The 27,515-nt window shown below is 38.2% G+C and overlaps 1 protein-coding gene across 6 annotated transcripts in view; it reads left to right on the top strand.

Annotated features, from left to right (window-relative positions):
- Positions 1–26,871, top strand: part of BCLAF1 (BCL2 associated transcription factor 1) — a 31,459-nt gene extending 4,588 nt beyond the window's left edge. The window contains exons 2-15 of one of the 6 annotated variants that reach the window (XM_035108900.2): positions 560–623; positions 1,954–2,180; positions 2,412–2,425; positions 3,103–3,227; positions 3,807–4,709; positions 5,993–6,661; positions 6,754–6,923; positions 11,742–11,847; positions 13,826–13,910; positions 14,713–14,888; positions 15,946–16,126; positions 19,012–19,158; positions 21,521–21,727; positions 21,843–26,862. In XM_035108900.2, the coding sequence (XP_034964791.1) occupies positions 3,124–3,227; positions 3,807–4,709; positions 5,993–6,661; positions 6,754–6,923; positions 11,742–11,847; positions 13,826–13,910; positions 14,713–14,888; positions 15,946–16,126; positions 19,012–19,158; positions 21,521–21,727; positions 21,843–21,848 (2,754 nt within the window). In that variant the 5' untranslated portion in view covers positions 560–623; positions 1,954–2,180; positions 2,412–2,425; positions 3,103–3,123 and the 3' untranslated portion in view covers positions 21,849–26,862. Of the gene's footprint in view, positions 1–559; positions 624–1,953; positions 2,181–2,411; positions 2,426–3,102; positions 3,228–3,806; positions 4,710–5,992; positions 6,662–6,753; positions 6,924–11,741; positions 11,848–13,825; positions 13,911–14,712; positions 14,889–15,022; positions 15,145–15,945; positions 16,127–19,011; positions 19,159–21,520; positions 21,728–21,842 lie in introns of those variants that run through there. The other 5 variants (XM_035108902.2, XM_035108898.2, XM_035108904.2 and 2 more) reach the window with 5 other exon arrangements.
- Positions 26,872–27,515: the final 644 nt, after the last annotated feature.

Genomic DNA, 27,515 nt, shown 5'->3' with positions numbered 1-27,515 from the left:
CCCCAGAAGCCGTCGATCCCCACCTTTTGTTCAAATTTCCCTCGTTTACATCCCCTCCCACACACGCGCCACGACGCAGGAATGTGATCCGTGTGGGGGCGGGAATGAGCTTACATTATTACAAAAAACAGTAATAATTGAATGCAGTGACAATAATTTATGATAATAAAGAGTGGACACATAGTCCTACAGACACAACCGGCCCTTTGAGGGTGACCAAACTGCTGATGCGGCCCCCGATGAATTTGAGTTTGACACCCCTGCTGTAAGATACAAGAATGTTGTGAGACAATACTTTTATATTCTTAATGAGCAATTTTTGGAAAGGTGAATAAATCAAGTCAATGTGAACATGTACTGTATTTCTGAACAATCAACTTAAACTTAGCAGGCTGTGAGACAGTGTTGCACTGAGTAAATGCTACTCTGAGTTTGAAACAACATAACCCACCACCTCAGACTGTGCTTCTGATCTTCTCTGTTTAAATACTTAAAGCATTTTTAAAAACCTGTATTAACTATGTAGTCAAATAATATCTGCTTTTGTTTTTTTAAACAGGAATTAAACATTTGAGTGCATACCAAGAATTTAAAATCCATTTCTTGTCTAGCAGGATTGCAAGGTGAGCTAAATACTTAGCTATTTTAAATATTTTTAAGACCATTAAAATTCAAAAATATTTTAAATATTTTGTTGGAAGCCACCCAGAGTGGCTAAGGATGTGCGGGGTATAAATATTTTATTATTTTTATTTTATTTTATTTTATTAAATCATATTTATATTTTCATTTGGGGGGATGGAGACAGTTTGTTGGCATCCATCTGTTTCGAGAGATAATGTGTCTCAAGAGACAATGGAGTGCATCCCTGGGGGTGAATTCAAACCACTGGAGGATCACAGCACCTGCTGTGGCTACAGATATTGGTACCTTGTAACTGCTCCTACCTACATTGTTTTTGCTGCATTAGGAGCACCGAAGTGACCTCTGGTGGTGTAAGCCTGGGCAGTGTCTGTGGAGGTCTTGAGCTGCCTAGACGACAAGACTTCAGCCACACTTCTTGTTGTTTAGTCGTGTCCGACTCTTCGTGACCCCATGGACCATAGCATGCCAGGCCCTCCTGTCTCCCACTGCCTCCCGCAGTTTGGTCAGACACATGTTGGTAGCTTCGAGAACACTGTCCAACCATCTCGTCCTCGGTCGTCCCCTTCTCCTTGTGCCCTCCATCTTTCCCAACATCAGGGTCTTTTCCAGAGGTGGCCAAAGTATTGGAGCCTCAGCTTCAGGATCTGTCCTTCCAGTGAGCACTCTGGGCTGATTTCCTTCAGAATGGATAAGTTTGATCTTCTTGCAGTCCATGGGACTCTCAAGAGTCTCCTCCAGCTAATGTGATCCAAAGGAAAGCAGAGCAATACATTTGGTTGCAAGAGGTGCCAGAAGGAGGCATGAAAAATGCCATCCAATTGCCTTAGGGACTCCACTTCATATTTGTGTAGGGTTTAGTCCTTAGCTCTGGTAGTACCTCTGGTGGGGGACACATCATGCTCCTTCTGGAGTAGTTTGTCCACCTTTGGTCCCCACCCTGAACTCAGTTCTCACCTGTGACTCCTAAAATTTATCCGCATGAGACACCCTGGAAATGGCTTCAACTAGCTGGGTGAAGGTAGCCAATGGGTCTCAAACCCTGAGTTAGGGACTTCCCCTGCATGTGAATTAAACATAAGGATTAAACTATTGGTGGATGCCTAACCCTTGTGTGAAGAAGCAATATGTCCAGTGTTACTGTGATCCAGTGTGTTTTTCATAATAAGTAATAATAATGTTTTAAATAATGGTACTAATTTATTAAAGTGGCTGTAAACTTGTACCTTTTGGTCCTTATTTCTAGAAGTATATAACTTTTAAAATCCAATATATTCAGATCTCTAAAATTCCAAATTTCAACAATTTCAGATTTGATCTCAGTTATCATTTCTTCAACCCAAACTCTGCATAGATTGGAATGAAGATGGCTGTTTTGACTTTTATTGTCAAATAACGACTTAAAGTGTTGCCTGTGTTTAAAAGGAAAGAAAAATGGCTTGGTTGAATTACTGAGTGCATTAGGCAGGTTACTGCTCCACATGAAAACAGCCAAATTTTCAAATATGGAGGAAAGCTAGTAAAGAAAGGAAAATACCGTGTTTCTCATATTATAAGACACGTCTTATATTTATTTTTTCCTCAAAAAAACACACTATGGCTTATTTTCAAGGGATGTCTTATTTTTTTCCTCCTCCTCCTGCCGCGGCCAGCATTGCTGCTGCTCCTATCACTATGTCTTATTTTCGGGGTATGGCTTATATTCCTTGAATGCTTAAAAATCCTGCTATGGCTTATTTTATGGGGATGCCTTAAAATATGAGAAACAGGGTAATACTTTTCTGTACGTTCTGAGTTAGCTATTTTGTCTTTGGGTTTTTTGTTTTGTTTTTGCTTTTCATTGAATATGAGCTACTAAAATATATTAATGAGATAGCTCTTGCCTTGGCTGTCATATGCATCAATGTTTTCTGTTTATACTGTATTGCAGTACTTCAATGATGGGCAATACACCAGTGACGACTTTGTTCATTGAAGTCTTGTTACTAGTCTGTTTTGGTCTAGCTATGTTAGTACAAAAAGAATTAGGGTTTTGAGTGGCTTTCTGAGTTATGGATCAAAGGTAGATTTTTAGGGTAAAGAACAGTAGAGTAGTTAGTGACTATTTTTAGTTCAATATAGACAAGGATAAATGAAAGGTTTTTTAAAAATCAAGAAAGGGAACAGCACACACACAAAAATGCATAAGCATTAAATGTATTCAGTGTGAATATTGAAAAAATAGTTGACATTTTTGTTCCCTGTTACCTACAGTGCTTTCCACTGATCTTTGCTATGATGTGGAACAGAATGTATGAGGAGATTAGTGATAGTTTGAAAAGTTTTCTAGAAGGGTGGGATGGCTTCTTGAATTTTTTTTTAAAAAAAGAAAACATTATTTACCGCTATCCAAATATGAATTGATCATCCTGAAACTAAGGTACTGTAATATGTTTCAATTTACTATTTTCTTTTTGGTAGGTATAAAGTACTGAGGGGAAAATGGGTCGCTCTAACACTAGATCACATTCTTCAAGATCAAAATCCAGATCACAGTCCAGTTCAAGGTCGAGATCCAGATCACACTCTAGAAAAAAGAGATACAGGTACATTTCTTCCATTTATTAACTTTCTCAGTGGTTTAATTTTAAAAAAAACATTTGAAAGCAGACTTTATTATCAGCAGAAATTTGAAATGCATGCTAAGAATCACATAATAGCTTGAGTGCTGTTTTGAGAAGATTCAACTGATTTTAGAAGACATTTTTTTGCTTTGGCTACTGAAGCTTGTAGGCTACCGTTGAGTGTGGAGTAGTTGCAGAGGATGTACAGGACTTTATGCTTATAGCAGATGAAATGTCAAGAAAGAAATGCCTATAAACAAGAAAAACTAAGGGAATTAGTTCCTCTGATTCTTTACCCTGACTCTCCCCAGCCCCCTCCAGCTCCCATCATATAAGCAGAAAGAGTAGCTATCTGTATATTTCTTTGAGGGAGGGCTTCTATATTTTATTCCATTGACAGAGCACTTTGAACCTCAAAGGCTGCTGTTCAGAGTGCCTGCTGACTTTAATGGAGCTACTTGGGGGCAGGGGTGTCTCTGGGCCATGCCACTGTACATAATATGAGTAACTTATTTTAGAAGAGTCATAAACTATGGGCACTAACATTTCTATTTATCTTAGTTCTAGGTCTCGGTCTAGGACGTACTCACGATCTCGCAGTAGAGATCGTGTTTATAATAGAGATTACCGCAGAGATTACAGAAATAATAGAGGAATGAGACGCCCCTATGGCTATAGAGGAAGAGGTAGAGGATATTATCCAGGAGGTGGGGGTAGATACCACCGTGGAGGTTACAGACCCGTTTGGAATAGAAGACACTCTCGAAGCCCTAGACGAGGTCGCTCACGTTCTAGAAGTCCAAAGAGAAGGTCAGTCTCTTCCCAGAGATCTCGGAGCAGATCTCGCCGATCCTACAGATCTTCCAGGTCTCCAAGATCCTCTTCATCTCGGTCTTCATCTCCATATAGCAAGTCTCCTGTATCTTCTAAAAGACGTGGATCATCAGAAAAGCAAGCAAAGAAAACGGAGGGAGCTGCTTTACAAGATAGTCCATTAAAAAATAAATCACAAGAGGAGGAGAAAGGTGCATTTGAACATGATCCTTCTGAGGCACTAGATGATTTCAGTAAATCAGCAGCTTCAGGTGATATTTGGCCTGGCCTTTCAGCATATGATAACAGTCCGAGGTCTCCCCATAGTCCTTCTGTTGCTTCTCCACCTAGTCAGAGTTCCTCATGCTCTGATGCCCACTTACTCAGCACAGTCCACTCAGCAAAAAACACACCTCAGCACTCGCATTCCATTCAGCATAGCCCTGAGAGGTCTGGGTCTGGCTCCCTTGGAAATGGCTCTAGTCGCTATAGCCCTTCCCAGAATAGCCCACTGCATCACATTCCTTCAAGGAGAAGTCCTGCTAAAGCAGTTGCATCGCAGAATGCTCCACGTGAGGAATCTCGGATACGTTCTTTCTATCCTGAAGCTGGGGATCAAGAAAGTACAAAGGGTACAAAATTTCTGAAAAGGTAGGAGCCATAAGTACAAAAATAAAGATAACATAAATAGTGCAATAAGCATAGTTCTTTATACATGTATATTGTGCAATGAAAAGTACCTGAATTTTCTCTAATTTTATGCTGGTTATATTTAGGTTCTGATTTAGGAATGTATACATGAACTTTTAATTGTTTCTCAGTCAGGGCTGTAAAAACATGTTTTCATTAGTATGTTACAATGTCTTTATTGGAAGCAATTAAAGAATAAATACACCGCAAATTAATCTGTATTGAGAGTCCTGTTCTGAGAGTGATTTTCACATTTTTTTACAGCTTTAATAAGAGTTGCTCTAGCGTTAAGCAGTAGTGCTGAAAGATCCTTTTTTGTCTTGGTAAAGGAAATACCATTGTGATGGCCCAGATTTTTCAAAAGTGCAAGATTGTATCTATCTTCTTTAGTAGAGAAACATAATTTGTTAAATTTAAACTGGACATTGGCAACTTTCTAGTTGACAGGGTTCTCATCTTTGTTTATATCTGTTGAAATAGAACTGAACATAGCAGTAACCATTTATGCAATGTTGTGTCTTTTAAAAACGAAATAATCAACCAGTTGGAAATTGTTTATCTGAGCTCTGCAGGATAGCACAGTTCTGTTCACTTCTCAAATTACTGAATATATCTTCTGAAATATATAATTTTTATAAAAGAAAAATTGTGCTATTTGCTAAGTAATATATAATAAATGGCATACAAATATAGTAGAAGATTACAAATGAAATAGACTAGGGGACTAGATGCACTTTTAATATATAGGATAGAGACTAAAAATCACATTCTATTGCTTCAGTAACTGCTTTGGCAAATGCCTTGCAATTTATTGTATCCAGATTGTGAGTGTGTTCTACTATGTAAGCAGTGTAAGAATACATTTTATAGGCTGTTTTTTGACAGTGTTATATGCTCTGAACTTCTGGAATTAAATGGGATACAGATACTGTATTTGTGCTGAAATGTTTTTTTGTTTTGTTTTTAAATAATGATATGTAAAAGAAAGCAGTTTTCTTACCAGATAAAATAGGCACAGAAGTACAGGAACTTGTGCAAGAAATAGTTAAAAAATCTGAAGAGCCACTGCTTATTTTAAAATCTGAAGAATCTCATCAGTCAATATATAAAAAATGTTATAATTGTGTAATTAACTTTGATTGCTTTGGTACTAATTTTGTGGAGTTGGGATGCTTTTAGGTTAAATGCTACAAACTGAAATGAAAGCAGTTGGGAGTTCTTCTCCTCTTCTTTGCCATCCACAGGTACACAGATGAAGAGTCTAGAGTATACCTGCTGGATAGGAGTAATGCTAGGGAGAAAGATGGTCAGAAGGAGAGAGGGCTAGAAAAAGGGAGGACAGAGGGAGAGAGGGAGTGGGAGGACCAAGAAGCTTTGGAATATTATATGGATAAAGAATCTGGAAAACAAAAATTTAATGACTCTGAAGGGGAGGACACAGAGGAGACTGAAGATTATAGACAGTTCAGAAAGTCTGTTTTGGCAGATCAGGGTAAGGGCTTTGCTGCATCTCACCGGAATGCTGAGGAGGAAGGCTCAAAGTATAAATCAAAAATCTCTCTGAAGGCAAACAGAGAAAGTGAAGGATTTAGAGAAGATAAAAGTTACAAGCTTAAAGACACAACTAGCTATGTAGTGGAGAGGCCTAGTGCACTAAAAGATAAGCACAAGGAAGATGAGAAAGTATCTGAGAGAATGATGAAGAAAGAAACCCAGTCACCTGAGCAGGTAAAGTCTGAGAAGCTCAAAGAACTCTTTGATTATAGTCCTCCCCTGCACAAGAATTTGGATGCAAGAGAGAAATCTACTTTCAGGGAGGAGAGCCCACTTAGGATCAAAATGATAGCCAGTGATTCTCATCGACCTGAAGTTAAACTTAAAATGGCACCTGTACCACTTGATGATTCAAACAGGTAATTATCTGAATTCGTAACAGTTTTCCCTTATCCATAAAGGAATTGCTTTTCATAATTTTTTGTTCTTCTTTTTGTGTTATGCACTTTAGACCTGCTTCCTTGACTAAAGACAGGCTGCTTGCTAGTACACTTGTCCATTCAGTCAAGAAGGAGCAAGAATTCCGATCCATCTTTGACCACATTAAGCTACCACAGGCCAGCAAAAGCACATCAGAGTCATTTATTCAGCACATTGTTTCCTTAGTTCATCATGTCAAAGGTATGCTTTGAATTTGCCATACAAAGTGAGCATCACATGGCATTAGGAAAGTGATGGTGAAGTCAATCCATTGGGAAATTCAGCCCTTTTCTGTTCATGTAGACTTCATGCTTTCCCCTTATGGTTATATATCCTAACATTCATCATTCTAGGAAATTGATAAATAGATTTTGATGAGTGTTGCATAGTTTTAGAGAAGCTTTGACAGATGTTACTTAAATTATTCTTCTTTTCCCTGGATTCAGATGAAAGGAAGAGGGAAATTAAAGAGCTGTGTACAACAGAGAAATGGGAAAAGATGGGGATAATAGAGTTGAGAGAGCAGATAGTGTTATGGGATACAGAGTGAAAAGATGGGGGTAACAGAAATGGAGCTGCAGAGACCCCTGTAGGTGGGGAGGAAATATTAAAAAGAGGGTTAACTGAGAAACGAAGGTTCAGGTGGAAAGATGAGTGTGTGCTATGATGTACAGAGAAACCTAGTTAGAGATGACTAAAGTGCTGACATAAAATCATAACATTGTGGGAAATTAGTGATTTCCTAATAAGTAAGTGGGCCTCAGGGTGATTTGAGTTGTGTACCTCTGGCATAGGCCAGTCTCTTGCATCTAATTGTGTACATGTGTATCTGATACAGTTACAACTTGCTGAGATTTCATCTGGTCTTGAATAATTTTGGTTTGCACTACATGTCAACTTAATATAACAGATAAATGCAGCATAGCTTCTTTTTAGTTAAGTCTCTTTGATCCTTACTGTCACACTTCAGTAGGTATTCTGTAGTGACAAATTAAGTCATCCTAATGTCACGATGTAGCGGAACTAAGTGCATTGCTGACTAAATACCCTTGCATAGGTGTGTTTGTTTTTCACCTTACAGCCAGAAGTTGGGTCTCCTGCTCCAGTGTAAGGAACTTAGGCAGTCCATTTATATCTGGGTAGGCCTTGGATGGTACCCAAAGGGCAGAGATTGGCATCGGAGTGTGAAGTTAGTTGTCCTTAGGTACCTGTACAGGGCTGAACTTCAAAAGCATTAGTTGTTTGGGAATCTAAAGACAAATAGCAATACATAGCCCCAGTGGGCAAATGGAATGCATGCTCCTCTCCACAGCTGCATGCTCTATTTTGAGATGAATAGAGAAAGAGAAAAAAAACAACTACCAGACTTTTAGAAGACATCTGAAGGCAGCCCTGTTTAGGGAGGCTTTTAATGTTTAATCCATTATTGTATTTTAAATTTCTGTTGGAAGCCGCCCAGAGTGGCTGGGGAAACCCAGCCAGATGGGCGGGGTATAAATAATAAATTATTATTATTATGAATATGAATATGAATATGAATAATGCCATATAAAATCTCCCAATGTGCCCCCTCCATAGTCCCATGAACTCTCTGGGTGACCTCCATTGTCATGTGAGTGGACTTCCACTTGCTCAATGGGACTTCACATCTCTTCTCTACCCTGCTGCCCTCTGCAGATCTTCTCTGAAAGGTCTCTGAACCATCAAGCAGATTTGAGGGGCATGGGAGCTAAAAGTGGGAAGAGAGGAAGGGGAAGTTTGATTGTACAAAGAAATATATTACACAGTTGGAACTGTAGTCTTGGATGTTACCCTTTCTATGCATAGGAGCAGATCTAAACACTATGGATAAGAGCAATCTTATGTCACTTGGAAGTACAGGGGGCACAGACAGACACTATAACCCCAGCATCAGTACATTGGACCACGTGTAAAGTGAAAGATGGAATGTCGAGTTGGAGGCAGGCTGCATCCTAGCTGTTACATGTGCAAGGAACAGTGCACTGAAGCCAATCTTAGTTAGATTTTAGTGTGTTAGCACTTTTCTTATTTTGCAATTAAACGAGTTGCAGTTAAATTAGTTATATATAAAGCTGATTGGGATTGCCTGACTGATTGAAATGATATTCTTCTAGAAATATATATTTAAAGACACCCTGGTTACTAATAGATTTCTAAGTTTCTCCTCAAAATGGTGATAGCTCTTACTTGCTAGCTAGAAAGCTGCTATTTGGTGTAGGCAAGTCCCAAGACTTACTTCTGAATCCAACAAAACAAAACAAAAGCATCCACGTATGACATTGCTCAGTCATATATTTGAATCAAGCTGGGATTAGAAGGGGAAGATTTTCAGTTGCAGCCAGAAGCATGTGCCTGTGTTTGCAAAACACTAGCTAAATGATTTAAGTATATAATAATTCTAGAGATGTGATACATTGGTTTGTTTTCTGTTATTAGTCATTGGGGTTTCCCCCCCTGGTGAAGTAGGGAAAAGAGCACAGGTAGAGCTGCCTTAAACTTGCTCAGACTTTTTGTCTATTTAGCCCAGTATTATTTTGTTTAGCTGACAGGAGCTCAATCAGAGGTATTTAATGTTACCTACTCCTCTTTTTAACTTGAGAGGCCTGGGATTCACTATGGGACCTTTAGCTTGCAAAATATGTGCTTTATTGCTGAGCTAGAGTTAATTCTCTTATCTAATGTTACTGATACGTATAGCTGTTTTCCTAGCATTTCCACATGCTTGAGTAGTGGGTCTGCCAGATCTATTAATTGGAAGGCACCATCACTCAAGCTCAGCAAATTTCCTTGATTAAGGACAGATTTTGGGTTGTATTCAATGTAGCACTAATGTGAACATTCTGTTGGTGTAAGGATTTCTCCTTGTGCAATGGTATGTTCTTCCCCTGTGCACCCATGAAATCTGTTCTGGAGTTTCCCCAGCCCTCCAGAGCAGATTTGGGGATGATGGGGGAGAAGAGGGGGGTTTCATTTTGCTAGTTCAAGAATGTAGTTAAATACCACCCTAAGTTTCCTGCTTTTGGCTTTTTATTGAGGAACAGCTAGTTTTGTTATAATAGGAATAAATCATGAAGAATGTCAAGGATTTGAATTTGCTGGTGAAAATATTGAAAATAACATAGTATATGGACTGTTTGACCAGATCTAACAGTTATGAAACATGGGGGACAATATTATAATAAAGTTTCTGAAAATTCATTTTCTTATGGTTTTATTTCTCTCACTGTACTATCTTAGATGTTGCTAATTGTTCATCAAGGGAGGAACAGACAATTGATTTTTTTGCCTACTATAGGATGAGATCCAACATAGCAACAGTCAGCATTTGTTCATGTAACAAGCCATCTTCTCCTTCTCTCCCTTGCATGCCCCCAAATCTGCCCTGGCGAGTTGGGGGACCCTTGAGCAGATTTTGGAGTCGCAAGGAGCTGGAGGGTGGAGAAGAGAAACCAGTAGTCATATTGCATAAGCAGATTTTCTTTATCCAAGTGGGTGTACATCATTGGATGTCACCCTTAGAATGAAGTATTTATCTTGGCCTAGATAGAAAGTTGCATTTCTGTATGTCGTGTGTTATATTTGTACATTAGCTGTAGTAGCCAGCTGATCTTCTAAACATTTTTAATTCATGTCAATCTGAGAACTGCAAAACAAATCTTAATAAGCTTCCCTATCCAGAAAATGTTTTACCAAATTATGAAATGCCTGATATTATGCTAGCTAAAGAGATCATTTAAATGGTTCCAGTGAATATATAAAATACTCAATTTGACCAGATATCACTGGTCCAAATTAGTGCTGTGTCTAAATCATAATTTGTTTCCAAAGGTATTTAAATATTTTCACACACTTCAAAAAACAAAACAAAATCTGTGGATCGAGTTGGTAAAAGCATAGTAGTAATTTTACATTATTGGTGCAATGCAGCTAGACTAAACAGCTCTTCACTTTCCTAGAGCTGAAAATGCCCAGTGATATTTTCTTTTTCATTGCAACTAGGTCCTGGAATGTGTTTTGAAATGGCAAAATCCATATTACAAAAGTAAAATAGCTGTTGAAAGATAACAGATGCACAAACAGGCAAAGTTGAACCTTCTATCTTCCTGGCAAAAATGGCACAAAAACTGAGTTGCTAGCTCAAATTCCTGTGTTTGATGGAATTATGATTGAGGCACTACCCTTGTAGTGGCCATATCAAGTTTTAATGATTGGTTATGAGAGATGTGCTGGATGTTGGGCGGTAAGTTGATACAGATGTACATTGACCTGTTAAGCAGATAGCTTGCTTTATTTGTAGCATTTAACAGTCCGTTATAATTTTACACATGTTTCTATTTTACATTTACATTCAAACATCTGTTGAACTGGTCTTTCAAAATGTAATGTGTGTTACTAATTTAATGGTCTTGGGTTAAAAAAAAAACCTTTTAAATATGCTACAAAGTTTGCCAAGATGCCAGATGTTTAAATATATTCAGCTGTTAAGGTCTTCATTCTGGTCTGAAAAGAAGAAATTGTGTTACAAATTACTTGGAAAGAAAATAACTGCCATATCTTTATCTTATATATGTTTACTTGAAAATAAGTCCAAGTGAATTTAAGAGGGCTTATTCTAATATAAACATATGTAGGATTACTCAGCTCTATATGTATCAATTAATTAAATAACCAAAGAAGCTCTCTTTAAATTTGTAATATTTTCCTCTACAAATACAGCAATGTATTCTGCTCTTCTGGGCACAAAGCAAATATGTTTGGTAAAAAGAACTGTCTCCGGCATTAAAAAGTTATGTTTTTTGAATTAGTAGTGGCAGTGTGTATGTGTAGAGAAAATTGTAAAATACAGTGGTTACCTGTTGCTGTACTTTAAGAAAGATGTGGGGACAAATGTTATTTTTGTGTCTTGTATATTTTAAGAATTCATTTGCTTCTTTTACATCCTTGTTTGGTATATATATGTTGTGAAATTAGACAGTATTTGTCCTCTGCAACCAACAGAACAATATTTCAAGTCAGCTGGAATGACCCTAAGTGAGAGGTTCACTGCTTATCAGAAGTCTACTGAAGAACATAGCACCCGGCAAAAGAGTCCTGAAATACACAGGTGCAGTATTGCATAATTTTCTCTGCTTCTTGCCTAGCTGAAATACTAGTTACTCTCCAAAAGATAAATAACTTCTTAGTTCCTTATCTAAAGTTCCTTATCTAAAATGGATATGGAGCAGGAATTGAGTTGAAATTATTGGGGGAAATTGCCAGATCAGTTGTGATACATACCTAATTGTTAAAGTCTGGTAATAATAGAAAACGTTTCATGAATTTAAAATGTTTCTGTAACAGGACACACTCCTTTTTATTTTTTAAATCTATTTATTAACTTTTCCAATACAAATCACATCAAATCACATCCAAATTATTTATACAATTCCAAATTAAAAAGAAAAAATATTCCAATTATGCCTAATTATTATAATATATTTTTATATATGGACTCCCTCATGCCTCAGACTTCGGACACACTCCTGACTGGGTTTTTCTTTCTTTCAAAAAGGCAGGAGGTTGGAGATCTGAAAGTGGGGAATTTAACATGAATCCCTTGTTATGGTTGCTTCCTCTTGAGGTTTAGATTTCCCCCCTGTGAATGGATGGAGACCTATTGAAATGGGTCACCCCTGAAGACTAATGGGGGCTCTGCAGCTTAAATGCAGAGAAATGAAGTCTTGTGCTGAGACCTGATCACTATTGAAATTATTCTGTGGCAGTGTTGCTGCCACATTAAAAAATTATGTTCACCACTGTTATATATTCTCAGTGTTATTCAGCTGAACGTTTCCAGATGTATAACAGCCGGTTATGGTTATGGTTATGGTGAGGGCAATTAAACAAGATGGGAGACAGCTTAAATGCAGAGAAATGCTGTTTTAATTGATTAATATTTTAAGTCTTTCTTCTATTTTTACATTTCGTAGCTTAACTTCTATATGGGCAGTATAGAAATATTGTAGGTAAATCAATAAATGCTTCATTCAGTTTAAATGATAATTGTGTATATTGGCAGGACCAGCCAGCACTGCTTCTCAGTGTACCATTCCCATGTACTGATCTACTGCCTACTCCTTTTGTCTTTTTTGCTGCATCAGTGGCAGCAGCATGGATGAGGTCTCTCCAGGGCTTCCTACTTGGCAGTGCTTCACTCTAATGAAGAATTCTAGGGTACATAGGATCATTGCAGACCGAGGCATTGTGGGCCAGGTGGCTCTGAAGGGTGTCTTTGTCTCTGCTTTGACACCATGGCAACCGGCAAATAACTTTTAAAATTAACAGTGTACTACTTTTAAACTTTAAACTGCTTACTCTCCCTTAGAACAAGGCTGGGTGACCCAGTTCCAGTAAATAGCCTTGTAGGAACTCCTTGAGTGCTAAATAGAAGGATGACCAGACTGAGGGACAGTGTGTAAATATGCTACTCTTCTCAGTCTGCCACCTGAAGAGAAGCTTTCAGTATAGCTAATGGATGGGCTGGGCCTGTGCTTTTTCCATAGCTATCCTCTGTACTGTATCACAAACTGTATTAGTGCAATTGCTCAAAGAGAATTGTAATTCTCACTGGGGCTTTCTCTGATATACAGCTCTTTGACTCAAGACCTAAGTTTGCAAAAATAGGATATAAAACATTACTCCATAACTCTATGTGTGTTTAAGTGAATGATGATACCTGTCAAATGAACTACAGGTTTTGTTTTTCTCTGGGTGGAGTTGCTATGTCTGTGTATTGTTAATGTAAAAAGGCATTTGAATTTTCTAGTTTCAAATTGTCAACTTCATTGCTCCTGAAAGAAAATATTGCATTATGTGGTTTTTGAATACTGCTGTTGGTTTGACTTCATGGAAATGTGTAGCTGTTGCTATTTTGATTTGACTGGTAGGTCTATGGGTTTTATTCTCGAGATGTATCTGTACTTTTAAATGGGTTCAATTTTAGACTGCACAATGGCACTTCTTCTTTTGTGTTTCCAGTTTTCCACTTGACAGAGATGAATGTTGGCAGCCATAATTATTACTTTTAAAAATCTTGCATTTAGGAGGATTGACATCTCTCCAAGTGCCCTGAGGAAGCATACCCGTTTAGCGGGAGAAGAGAGAGCCTTTAAAGAAGAAACTCAGAAAGTAGGTTCTAAATTGATATTCGTATTTTAGTTTTGGTTTAAAGCATCCAAGCACTTTATCCCAGAGGCATGTTTTACAAATTCTACTTTTATCGTTTTATGTCTTAAGTGATAATAGGTCTGACCTAGTTCTGATCATTTTTGAAGGATGCAGTGGACCAGTTTTGTGTAATCTAATTGTGACATTTTATCACTTTGCCACAAAAGGATTGCTGTACTTTTTGTTCCTAAAAAAATAGACAGTGGATTCAGGGACATCTTGCCTAATTCTCTGAACTTGCCAGTTGCACTGAAGTTTTTCACTCTCAGGAGCAATTTTTTCCTTTAAGTTTGATATCCAGAAAACCCTGTTTCACGAGTGGTATCCTATCTCTGGTGTCAATCCATTAATTACCAATGTTATCCATGAAGGATGTAAAATAAACTTTTCTTTAGACTGTCCCAGTAATTGTTAAAGATGTTGTTATATTGAAGTTTTGTTCCTGGATAATACTTGAAAGCTTCTTTCAGGCCTGCTTTCTTTTTGTAAGAGTAACTTTTCAGTCCCAATTCAAGCAAGTTTACTCTCTTGTATGAAAGATCATCCTACTAAATGTGCAAAAGAGCTATTGGGAAAGGGAGTATCGCTTACATAGTTGGGTAACAATGGAATCCTATGCCTGTTTATTTAGATGCATTCCCACTAGGTTCATTATGACCTACGTACAGGAAAGTATGTATAGGATTGCATATAAAGGGGTTGATTTCCTATTCCATTCTCTTAAGGGTTTATAATACTAAAACACTGCACATTTCTGATCTAGGGAGATAAAAAATTAAAGTGTGATGCTGCAGATCTTCGACATGACATCGACCGTCGTAGAAAAGAACGAAGTAAAGAACGAGGAGACTCTAAAGGTTCCAGGGAATCCAGTGGATCAAGGAAGCAGGAGAAAATTCCAAAGGATTACAAGGATTATAAACCTTACAAAGATGACAGGTAAAAGGCTTAGCTCCCATAACTAGGCTTTTAGCTTCTAATTAGACTTTTGTAATTATAAGCTTAATTGCTTTCAGTTATCACTGTACAATGGAACATCTAAATTTAAACAATTAAAATTATTTGTTTTACAGCAAAAATGTATTTGTCTTTTACACGGCTTATGGTGGATGAGGACAAAAACTTTGGAATAGCAAGCTAACACTGAAAAAAAATGACAAATTAATCTGTCCTATTATCCAGGCTACATCAGGAGGTTGGACTTCAATGCAGTACATTTCTGTAAACAGTTTGTGTAAGAACTTTGGTTCGTTATGCTTGATTCCGCACTTTTTCAACTCATAACACCCAGATTATGAGAATTTTACTGACATGTAGGCTTAATGTGGGAAAGGGGGGATGAGAGTTATTTTCCCCCCTCAAGACAGATAGTGGGCTCAGAGGAACAGGTTAGTCTTTAATAAAGCAACTTACTCAATGTGAACTTGTAGCAGTGATAAGGATTACTTCAGGTATATCCACCTTTGGGGATTTGTATTATATTCTATAAAAACTGTAAAATCAATGCCAAATGTATTTGCTTTGGGGAAATTGAATGTGAAGATCATATTTTCCTGCTCTTACTTACATAATCATGGATTTACTTGCACTTTCTGTTTACTTTCTTACACTGATGTCCATACAACCATCAGTTGCTGATTATTTCTGCACCCTGGGTTTATGTAGCAAAAAGGCAATATTAATTTTTGCTTCTTGGTAAGATATACAAAATAAATGAAATAGTATCACTTTAGAATTTTACCCTTGGGGATTTCCCCCAACTTTTTATTCTCTCTTCCATTGTAAAGCATGCATATATATTTAAATTAGTTTGTTGGCTAATATGTTCTCCTTGTTAGGTGCCATTAGCTGTTAAAGAGTTATAGATTGAAACTGGATAGTGTAATAATACTGCACGTTAGATTCAAACAAGGAAAGAGGATAGCTTCTATGGGCACAGAAAATAAATCCTATGTATAGGATGCTACAGCAAACAGTATGGTTTCTTATTTTTCAGTAAACAAAAAAGAGAGCAAGACCGTTCTCGATCTTCCTCAACTTCCTCCCCATCTTCCTCCTCATCCAGTTCCCGAGAAGAAAAGGACAGCAAGAAAGAAAGAGATGAAGAATTTAAACCCCATCACGAGCAGAAAGAATACCCAGGTTTTACAGGAGTTGGAAGACCTAGAGGCACATTTGTGAGTTTCTACCATACTTTTCCTGGTGTTTTTTTTTAAAAAAGTCATAATTGTAATAATATTAGGGTTTAGTTGTTTTATATGAAATATTATGGAAGTGCATTTTGAAGAAATTCCTGCTGGAAATGTAGCTTGCAAGGAGGAAATATATAGAATATTATCCTAGATAGGGATATATTTATCGTTTTTGGCTTAAAATAATAATAATATGCACAATAAACATCTAGTCACACATGCAGTGTTTCCTACTGTGTTCTGCCATTAGCTTGCACATATGCTTGGTAGTCATGTTTTTAAGTGTTTGAAAAGTTGATTGTGAATTTTCTCACCGAATACGCTGCCTTGTTGGTGATCCTTAATTAAGGAGTCAATTTTTTGGCTGTGTGTATTCCTTTTTCCATATTCTTTGTTTTACTTTTTTGTATTTCTAGTCTCTTTTTAATCATGAGCAGTGTTTTGAGCAGGAGGGACCAAATTAACCAGAGTAATGCGTGACTACAAGAGAAAACAGTGCCATCTGGGCTTTCATGTTCAGTGACAAATAAGGAGCCAAGTCATCCATTATTTGAGATTAGCATGAGAGACAGGTGTATACAATTTTAAAGCAGTTGCCTTATTTGTATTGGGCTAAAGTTCATTTCACTCTATCATGTGCTTTAAAATGGGATGAGATTGTTCATTATAAGGAGGAGCAAGATGCATTTTACTGCCTACATCTCACTGCAGGCCAAACCGAACAATGGATTACTTATACCCAACCTAAACTTCATTAGTAAGGTGTTAGTTTTGTGTGACACGTAGTCACAGTTAAGTAATGCCCGTTAATTGCAAATGCCAAAATTTTGAGGCCCTTAAAATTGCAAGATTTATAAAACCCAGAGTTGGCTTGTTGTTGGCTCTCTTCTTTGTTGTGCTTATGGTTTCATTGTGTATTCTGAGTAGGATAGCTGAATTCTTAATAGTAATTGTTACAGGTAGGTAACTGTGTTGGTCTGACGTAGTCGAAACAAAAAATTAAAAAAAATTCCTTCCAGTAGCACCTTAGAGACCAACTAAGTTTGTCATAGGTATGAGCTTTAGGTATCTGAAGAAGTGTGCATGCACACGAAAGCTCATACCTATGACAAACTTAGTTGGTCTCTAAGGTGCTACTGGAAGGGTTAGGGTTTAATTTTTTGTTTCTTAATAGTAAAATATAGTTTATCAAGGGTATCTAAACTAGGGTAAAGTACTCTAAAGAATTACAAGAAATTGTTATGTTCAATTGGACTGTGGAACAACCAATATTTGTAAAAACTGACCTAAGAAGTTACACAAGAATATAATCAACAATAAAGGGATATATAACAGTCTTGTTATGGAATGACATGTATGCTGTGAAATATAAAGCAACATTTTAACAGCTTAGTTTAAATGGGAAGATGGAATTTGGACTGAGGGTCCATTGAGGGTGCATCCAGTTTTAAATCTTAAGAAACACTATTACTTGGTGGCAAATAAGTATATTAGAGAGAGATGATTTAGTGGTGCTTTCTTTTATTTATTTAAAGTATTTTTATTCTGCTCTTCATGCAAAAAAGGCTCTAGTATGACCTACAAAAATAATCAAAAAGGTAGTCCTTGCCCTTGGGCTTTAGATCGAAAGAGAGACACAGAGAAGGAAAAGGGGTTTGGAGGAGGGCGAGGAAACAAGCTCATGTACTTGAGCTTCTTGTAATGACCGGCTGGAATTGAAAGATTTGGGGAAGAGGAGCTAGAAGTTGCTGGTCTTTCAGCAGACTCTTAATGATGTGAGTGGACTTAAAGAGCAATACAATGCACTTGCCCTAGCATGCAATCCTGTATGCAAATTCTGTATACCGATACTATATATTAGACTTGGAATTTACATACTTAATATAAATGTAAGTACAGTATGTACATTTAAGAACCTAAGCTTTAGGCAACCTATTTAATTCAGCCTTTTCTTCCTCGTAGCAGTTACTTCTCCACATTTGCCTCAACACTACACCACAATCTTTTTATCTTTTCAGAAATGTTACCAAAGTCCATTTTCCAAGATAATCAAATTAGTTACTTAATGTGGTTTATACCTTAGTTAATGCCTTTAAGTGAATATATAATCATTTAATGTTTTTGGTGTAAGTAATATTGTGCCATATAGTTCCTGCTATAAATGAGCCTTCTATATGACATAGTGTATGAAACATTGAAAGGCAGCTATGACTTGGACAGAAATGTGGGTCTTGCCATGCCAGTAACTAGAAACACGTCAAGACTGTTGTTGTTTTTTTTAAAAAAGAATGCTACTTCTTTTAAGTTACTTGAAAGTATTTTTCCTATTAAATCTCTGTTGTGCTATTTCAGTTAAAATGCATTTTTAAAAATGTAGGCTCTTTCCATGTCTTCTACTTTTTATCCTTTCTTGCTTTTTATGTTGAATATTCTAGACTACCAGACTTTGATTGTTCCTTGCAATGTGCAGTAAGAGAACAGTAACTCCCAAACACATGTGTTTAATTTCTCCATCCTTCAAAGCTAGGCTTTTAAACTGCTTCTTTGGAGAACTAGAAGCATCAGCAAAAATGGCTGAATTTTGTGTTTTCTGTGGACTACTAGAAATTAGAAAATTCTCACTATCATACACTACTTTTTGAAAGTGTTATCTTGGATACGCCCCTTTAAAAAATGTAAATGCTCTTCTGCTAGCTAGAATGCCATTACCTTGAAGTGGCTGTTAAATTCTGTAGATTGATCCATAAGCCACTTTATTTGTGTGTGGTATTATCTGATGAATGATAACAAAGCATATTAGTTCATGCATTAGGAATTTATCATTTGCTTTGTGTAAACAAATTAAATGCATAAATGCTTTGGTTAATCAGTTTCGAATTAGGGGCAGAGGAAGAGCCAGAGGCGTGTTTGCTGGAACAAATACTGGTCCCAGCAACTCAAACACTACTTTTCAAAAGAGACCGAAGGAGGAGGAATGGGATCCTGAATATACCCCAAAAAGCAAGAAATACTTCTTGGTGGGTGCCATACTATTATGCATGCATCTTTTCTCAAAGCTTGTCTTATAAGCAAAGTTATGTAGGCAATATCTAAAGCATCTTCTATAATTTGAAGAATCTTAAGAGTCCTATAGGGGGAGCATTGGAGCTCATGCTTGCTTTTATATCCATCTACGTAGGCTGTTAAAAAATGACTAGCTGTAGAAAAAAGGTCTTTTTGTACAACCTCTTGCTTGTCCGTTGTGAAGAGAAAATGAGAGAAGGTCTAGCACTTACAACAGGCACCCCCAAACTCAGCCCTCCAGACATTTTGGGACTACAATTCCCATCAACCCTGACCACTGGTCCTGTTAGCTAGGAATGATGGGAGTTGTAGTCCCAAAACATCTGGAGGGCCAAGTTTGGGGATGCCTGACTTACAACCTGCAATACACTGTTGTAAATACTTTATTCTATAGCAGATTTCACAGTTGTAATATCTGCAACTGTGAGGAGTTTGGCTTGCGTAAGAGCTGTGAGAGAAACCAATAGTAATAGCACTACAGGTTTCAGTTGAATAAAAAAAAAATCTTGCCCCTCCTGTTCACCCTGACCGCTCCCCCCCGTACCTTTTAGCCCTGGTAAAGGTAAAGGGACCCCTGACCATTAGGTCTAGTCGTGACCGACTCTGGGGTTATGCGCTCATCTCGCATTATTGGCCGAGGGAGCCGGCGTATAGCTTCCCAGTCATGTGGCCAGCATGACAAAGCCGCTTCAGGCAAACCAGAGCAGCACATGGAAACGCTGTTTACCTTCCCGCTGTAGCGGTTCCTATTTATCTACTTGCATTTTGACGTGCTTTCGAACTGCTAGGTTGGCAGGAGCTGGGACCAAGCAACGGGAGCTCACCCCATCACAGGGATTCGAACCGCCGACCTTCTGATCAGCAAGCCCTAGGCTCAGTGGTTTAACCCACAGCGCCACCTGGGTCCCTGAGGAAGTTATAAATGCTTCCCTGTCCCAAAACCTTTGGTCCAAATGACTAGAAATAGAAGCACATTTTTTGCATTATACTCTCCTGATGCCCCTTAGACCCAGTTTTTTGGGGGGTGGGGTGGGGTGGGAGAAATGTTTACAACAAACTTTACTTGCACCATAACCTTGAGCTGCTTTTATGAGGCAAATGAGAGTTAATTATGCCTTCCCTATCAGTGTTAGCCTGGCTGTCCAGTGTCAGGTAATGGGCAAGTTTATCCCCAAAGTGTTGCCCCCAAAGTACAGCATTTCCAGTAGCAATTAATTTATTCATGGGAAAGTAAAAGCACCCATTCAAGGAAGCCACTGAAGTCCTGTTATTTGGGCTTTGCAATTCCTTAACTTGTTTTTAGCCTGTTTGCATTGGGAAGAAAGTCAAGGCTATATCTGTTTCATGGTCTACACTGTGTCAATATAGGGAACTTGCATATCTGTGTAATATCAAATCTTTCTGATTACTCACTTGGCAGATTTTTATAGATTAAAATCAAAAAATGTAATATAAGTGTGATCTGCAACAAAATGTTAACAGTACTTGTTCCCCTTTCTTCCTCCTCCAGCAGTCAGCCAACATATTGTAGGCATTGTACATACCTAGCCCTAATTGGGCTGTTTTGGGAATCCTCCACTTTATTCTGTTTTTTTGTACTTCTGCAAATCTTGGGAGTTCCTCTGAATTTTGACTACATAAGTGATAGTTGCAACCACACTCATTTCTCAACATTGGAAATTGAGAGAATGATATGGTAGGCATGTTTAGTTTTCTTTGATTTTTTTTTTGATGTAGCAAAATCTGCCTTGTGACTTTTCAGAAAATATGTATATTAACCCATTATTTACTGTTTCTTCCCATACATTTTCACATTCCATCAATTAGTACCAGTAAACCCGAGGGTGCAGTACAGATAACTGAAACATAGACAATTTATATTGAATCAGACAAGCAGAAGTTTAGAAGCCTGTGCAAATGACTAAGATATTTTGCTGCACCTGAAACTGAATAATCTGTTCTGTGTCCCTTCAAATCAATGAGGGCCCTTAGATCAGTGGCACAGCATATGCTTTGTATATACAACACACTAAATTTAATCACTGGCATCTCCAATTAAGGGATCTTAATCTGGGAGATGCCTCTACCCAAGATGTAGTTTTGCACAGGCTTTCCAGTCCAAATGGACAATACTGAGTTTGATGGTCCCAATAATATAACTTGATATCGTGCAATTTTTTATGCCTGTGTGCTTCAGAACACCAAGAACAAATGACTCGGCTACAGTTTTAGCTATGTGAAGCAGATGGTTTAAACTTTTCCAAATAAAGTTTGTTAGATGCTTAATTTTCCATTGTTAATCCATGTTTACTCTAGCATGATGACAGAGATGATGGTGTAGATTACTGGGCTAAAAGAGGAAGAGGTCGTGGCACTTTCCAGCGTAGCAGAGGAAGATTCAACTTCAAAAAATCAGGTAGCAGTCCAAAGTGGACACATGACAAATACCAAGGGGATGGGCTTGTGGAAGATGAAGAAGAAACAATGGAAAATGAAGACAAGGAGAGGCGTAAAGAAGAAAAAGTAAGTAGTTCTGGTTTATGAACTCTTTCATTGCTCTATGAATTCTAATTCTAATTTAAATGGCTTAAAAACCGAAAGTGTAAATAGTGCAAACATTTCCCCCCTTTTTGCACAGGAATAGTAAATTTGAAGATCAACTACAGCTGAAAACATCTATGCGCTATCTACACAGCATTTTTAATATGACTTGTCTTCAAATGAATGTAAGCATTTTACTTAAATTTTATTGTTGGAGAGTAGCTTAGTTTAGTTTTTGTTTTTTGTTCTTTTGCAATCTCACTAAATAGTAACTGTTGATGATTATACAAAAGCAAGTAGAAAAAGTACAATACTATTTGTCATGAGCGACTTTTAAAAATGTTTACTGATTGTTATAAGCAGTGTAACTTTGCTTTGTCCAGAATATATGGTGAGAACCCTGAAAGTTGTATTTCATTGCCCCTTCCACAGCTGTGTTTATTCTAAAGTAAAACTTAGGTCTGCACATCTAAATCTTGAAGCTGCGTTTTAAAATAAATCAGTACTTAAGATCAATTCTATGATGGAGTTAGTAATTTCCTGAACTTTTTATTTGTGTGGCTTATGTTTAAATTGCAGCATAATATTACTTTGAGTGATTTGGGATGGGAGACTAATAATTTGTTTAATGCAGCCACCAAATGTCTCAACATCTGAACAGCACTGCAAGATTAAGGATTTGCAATCTGTTTTCACAAAGCTTGCTATTGATCACCTTTGAGAACCTGAGTACTTTGCTATCTTTTGTATCCCATTTTCTGAAAAATGAGTGCAAATAGGACATTATGCAAGTCAGTGTTGGGATCTTATTAATTCTCTCATACACATTCACATTTCTAGAACACGATGGGAGTTCTCTTCTGAACTGATCTAGATCTGACAAGTAGAGCTGTAGCTTAACAGGTGCCACGTTTCTCCGTCCACATACCCTTACTGCTAATGGGGAAATGCCTCAACTGTTTGTGCAACAGCACTAAAAGTAGCTTGGCCTTCTGCATACTTTTCTTACAAGAAGACTTGTCCTACATTCCAAACCTTTAGGTGTACGACAGAAAGAGGTAAATTGTAGTGAAAAAGTTACCTTTAACACAAGCATGTTTCAGTGTCATCTCCCCCCCCCCCGAGTTTACATGCATAATAAACATAGTCTTATGTAAAGCACTAGATGCTATCCATTTATAACATTTAAGCAGTGTGTATAACGAAATGACATTATTACTGCAGGAACATTAGAGGAAGACTCACTGACATCTCGTGAAAGTGTCGGCCAGAAAACTCATGGCAATATTGATCCAGCTACCAAATGTATCAATCTTTTCCCCAGTTTGTAAAATAGTATTTTCCGTGGGTTTTCTTCAGATAAATAACTTGACCATTTGGATATCTTCATGTTTTCAGTCTTCAGTGGAATAAAGATGTGAAAATTCTAAAATGACATGAGACTTTCATTTGCAGGTCCAACACATGTCATAGAAACATTATTAAAGCTGTATGTTTAAGTCTAAGCTATAAGGATTCTTGGAGGAAAGTCTGACATTCTATTCTACATTTAAAAACCACATACTGAAAGAGTAATATAAGCCAAACTTGAATTCATGTGTCCATTTAAATGTTGAAGACCAGTGTTTTGTCCAATAAATTCTACTGCTTGAAATCATATTACAGTAATTGCTAAGCTCCGAAAGTCACACTGTTGGCACTTGTACTCTGACTGCCATCAGCTATTGAGAGATTCTGGTTACCGTCTTCTCTAGTCCTGCTGCCAGGAATGAATGGCATCTATAAATGCAAAGCGTTGAGGTGTACTGTTGAGCAAACCCTGCTCAGTATCTTAATGGTAATGTGCAAAGTACTGTATTCAGTAGTAAAAAAAAATTCAATTTTTTGTAAGGTGAACTGTGATTTGAAGATTATGGTCTACATTATGACATCACAACAGAGCTCCTCTTTACTGTTCTCCCTTCAGCCCCCCAAACCTGTTCCAGAGAGTTGGGGAACCCTATGGAGCAATTTTTGGGAGCTCAGGGGTGAGGAGAGGGGAGCTCTGTTGCACAAGCAGATGGGTATTATGGATGCAGCCTAATTTATTCTTACCTTGTTAGGTTAATTAACCAAGAAGTCTAGATGCAGCTGTCCAAATTACCGTACTTGTTTTCACAAAATAAATTCTAGGCTTTTGTAATGTACGACCATGCATCTCCTTTATAAAACTGTAGTTTGTATCTAAAAGGGAGATTTATGCTTTCTTAATCTAGTCACAGATCACACAGGATTTTATTTTCATAAGCCCTTGGGTGGAAGCACAGTACCTATTTTAAACAAGCAAGGTCACAAGAACAGAGTTTACAACTAAACATCAGGAATAACTTTTTGACAGTAAGAATTGCTTGACAGAGGAACGAACTCCCTCAGAACATGGTGGGCCCTCCTTCATTGGAAGTTTTTAAGCAGAGGTTGGATGGTGATCTGCCATGGACGCTTTAGGCTAGATCAGGGGTCAGCAAACTTTTTCAGCAGGGGGCCGGTCCACTGTCCCTCAGACCTTGTGGGGGGCCGGACTATATTTTGAAAAAAAATAATGAACGAATTCCTATGCCCCACAAATAACCCAGAGATGCATTTTAAATAAAAAGACACATTCTACTCATGTAAAAACATGCTGATTCCCGGACCATCCACGGGCCAGATTGAGAAGGCGATTGGGCCACATCTGGCCCCCGGGCCTTCGTTTGGGGACCCCTGGGCTAGAGTCCCTTCCAACTCTACAGTTCTATGATTCTAAGGTAGATTAGCTGAGAAGCCATCTATTTACAACAGTAGCATAGATTTGCAACATTGGGAGCAATGGATTGTCTCTGACTAAATCATATGAGCAGACCCATTGAAATCAGTGGGCTTAACTTAGTTACTAACATGAGAACATAAAAAGAGCCTGCTGGATCACCATCTAGCCCAGCATCTTTTTCACAGTGGACAACTGGATGTCTGTGGGAGACCCGCAAGCAGAATTCAAGCACAAGAGCACTCCTCCCTCCTGGTATTCAGAAGCATTAGTGCTTATTCCTCCATGAATTTGTCTAATCCTCTTTTTAAGCCATCCAAGTTGGTGGCTATCACAGCAAGTTCCATAGTTTACTGTAACTATACACTGTGAGAAGACATACTTTCATTTATCCGTTTTATTGGACTATTACTAAAGTAGTCCATTGATTTCAGTGGTTCTACACTGAGCATTACTTAATCAGATACAATTCAATATCTACAAAAGGGGAATTCTGTGAAGTAGTGGAAAAATTGGCCAGCTCATTTCAGGTTGACACTTTTATGCACCAAAACCCACCCATTTGATTGAGTTGCACTTGATGTTCAGGAGGGCAGGTGCACCCTTTATTTTAAAATCTAGTAAGGTAAAGGTATTATGACATTGTCACATTTATTGAATTCCCTGATTTCTATTTTCAGGAAGTACAGTCAGATGTGTCCCCTTCTGATAATAAAAGGCATCAAAGCCTGATGGTAGAATGGTATTCTTAGGCGCTGAAATAAACAACTCAGTCCTAGACGCAAGCCTAGTGATGATTAATATAACAACTGCAAAATTATCTGTTGGTCCTCCATGGCTCTTGCTTATGCCATTTCCCCAGTAATTCAAATTGCTAAAGATGTGCTCAAAGTGAGTTTTATTTACTTGTATACTATGGTCCTGTCAAGTCCTGGGATTCTGTGGGGTTTGAAAAGGCTAACCAAAATAATTTTGCCATTGATGTTTCTTCCTCCAAGAAATTGCCAAAGTCACTTCCAAGAGCATGGGCACTGACTAGCTTGCAACAAGCTTAGTTCTGGTATACTGAACATACTGACAGACATATGATATAAAAGGATTGGAAAACAAAAGGGTCCTCCCAGACAGCCAAACCTGGATGGTGGAAAATACTGGTTTTCAGAGTAGTGGATTGTAACAAATGTTTGAAATATATGCTTTCAAAATAGGTTAACTAAACAGTACTGATCACCTCCATCTACCTTCTCATACACCAGACACTTCTGCTCTATTTCTTTATTCAAACCCAGCCACCGTGTTGGTGATACCACTTGTGCTGTTCCAGGAAGAACTGATAAATGAAAATAAATGACTTGGACATAAATGTGTTGGTTAGTTTTATAATGTGGCAGGCGATGGAAAGTTTGTAGTGTATTAGATATATTTATATCAAAACTCGGAAGATTAGGGTAACAAAAGCATCATCCTACATATTGGTGAAAATCCCAAGTAACCAGGCACACTCAGCACTAGTTCAGAAATGGCAAGAAGAATGAGCTATGGCACAGAATTTGAGCATTGGGGGAAACAAAAGATTAAATGCAGTGATCAGCAAAGCCTGGACTACGTAGCATTCTTTAGTTTCTGTTTTGGCTTAAATTTAAGAACCAAATACATTACAATGAACAAGGGTGAAAAGCATGGATGCGGTGATACAGACTGCTAAACCACATTGACTGAGCAAAGTAGCAAACAAGGAAGGCCCTGTTAGACTTGAGATCACTACAAGTGAAATAAGGTATGTGTTTTGACATGCAAGACCAATTCAGTGTTTACATGACTGAAACTGCTTCTGTGTTTCCTGATGAACATAATGTTTAAAGGAGAGTTACACAGGGACATGTTCCAGGAAGCTGCAATTGGCCATAGATTCAAGATGTGACAGATTGGAGTGACCACAGACACAATCTCAATTTGGGAACCAGTAAGATTTTTCTGAACCAGATGAGAAGCTTGTTTCTTGGACTATGGAACAATCTCGGTGCCAGTAGTGGTTAAGCACTAAGGTAAGCCTGAAGGCATTTCATTCTTGAGACAATATTGTATCTATTTGTTAACAGTACATGCTGCAAGCAGACAAAAAGGCTGCAACTTGGGAGTGAAAGCACACCTGGCATCTTCGCAACAACCAACAGTGTGTTTAGTGGTGGGAGCTCATACACTTTAAGCAGGCTCATTGTGGGAAGGGGATTTAAAGGTAAAGGGTAAAGGGACCCCTGACCATTAGGTCCAGTTGTGACCGACTCTGAGGTTGCGCGCTCATCTCGCATTATTGGCCGAGGGAGCCGGCGTACAGCTTCCAGGTCATGTGGCCAGCATGACTAAGCCGCTTCTGGCAAACCAGAGCAGCACATGGAAACGCCGTTTACCTTCCCGCTATAGCGGTTCCTATTTATCTACTTGCATTTTGATGTGCTTTCGAACTGCTAGGTTGGCAGGAGCTGGGACCGAGCAATGGGAGCTCACCCCGTCACAGGGATTCGAACCGCCGACCTTCTGATCAGCAAGCCCTAGGCTCAGTGGTTTAACCACAGCGCCACCTGGGTCCCGGGAAGGGGATTTACTGTATAGCAATAATCAAGACTAAATTTGAAAATAAAGCAAGTTGAAACCTGGATTTTTCCTTTGCACAAAAATTAAATCAGATTTAGGAAGGTGAAATCTAGCAATACTGTTCATTAGCATGTGCATAATTGCACTCCTGTTCTAGATATTTGCATAGCCATCAGGAAACAATTGATTTGTAGTACACACTATTCCCTAGGGTTTAGCAGTTTTGAGACTTCATCTGCAGAGTGGTGGTTATCAAAGCAGGTCCTAAACATTCCTCTTCCTGAGCAAAGGACTGCTCCCCCCCATTCCATGTACAGAAGTGGAACTTGAATCTTCAGCCCTGGTGATGGGATAGCATCCTTCAATGCAGCTGAGTGGAGCTTTGAGAGTCCTGTT

The sequence above is a fragment of the Zootoca vivipara genome, chromosome 3, assembly GCF_963506605.1.
Source record: "Zootoca vivipara chromosome 3, rZooViv1.1, whole genome shotgun sequence".
Taxonomy (NCBI): domain Eukaryota; kingdom Metazoa; phylum Chordata; class Lepidosauria; order Squamata; family Lacertidae; genus Zootoca; species Zootoca vivipara.
Note: the sequence above shows the minus strand (reverse complement) of the source record. Positions and strands in the feature narration are given on the sequence as shown.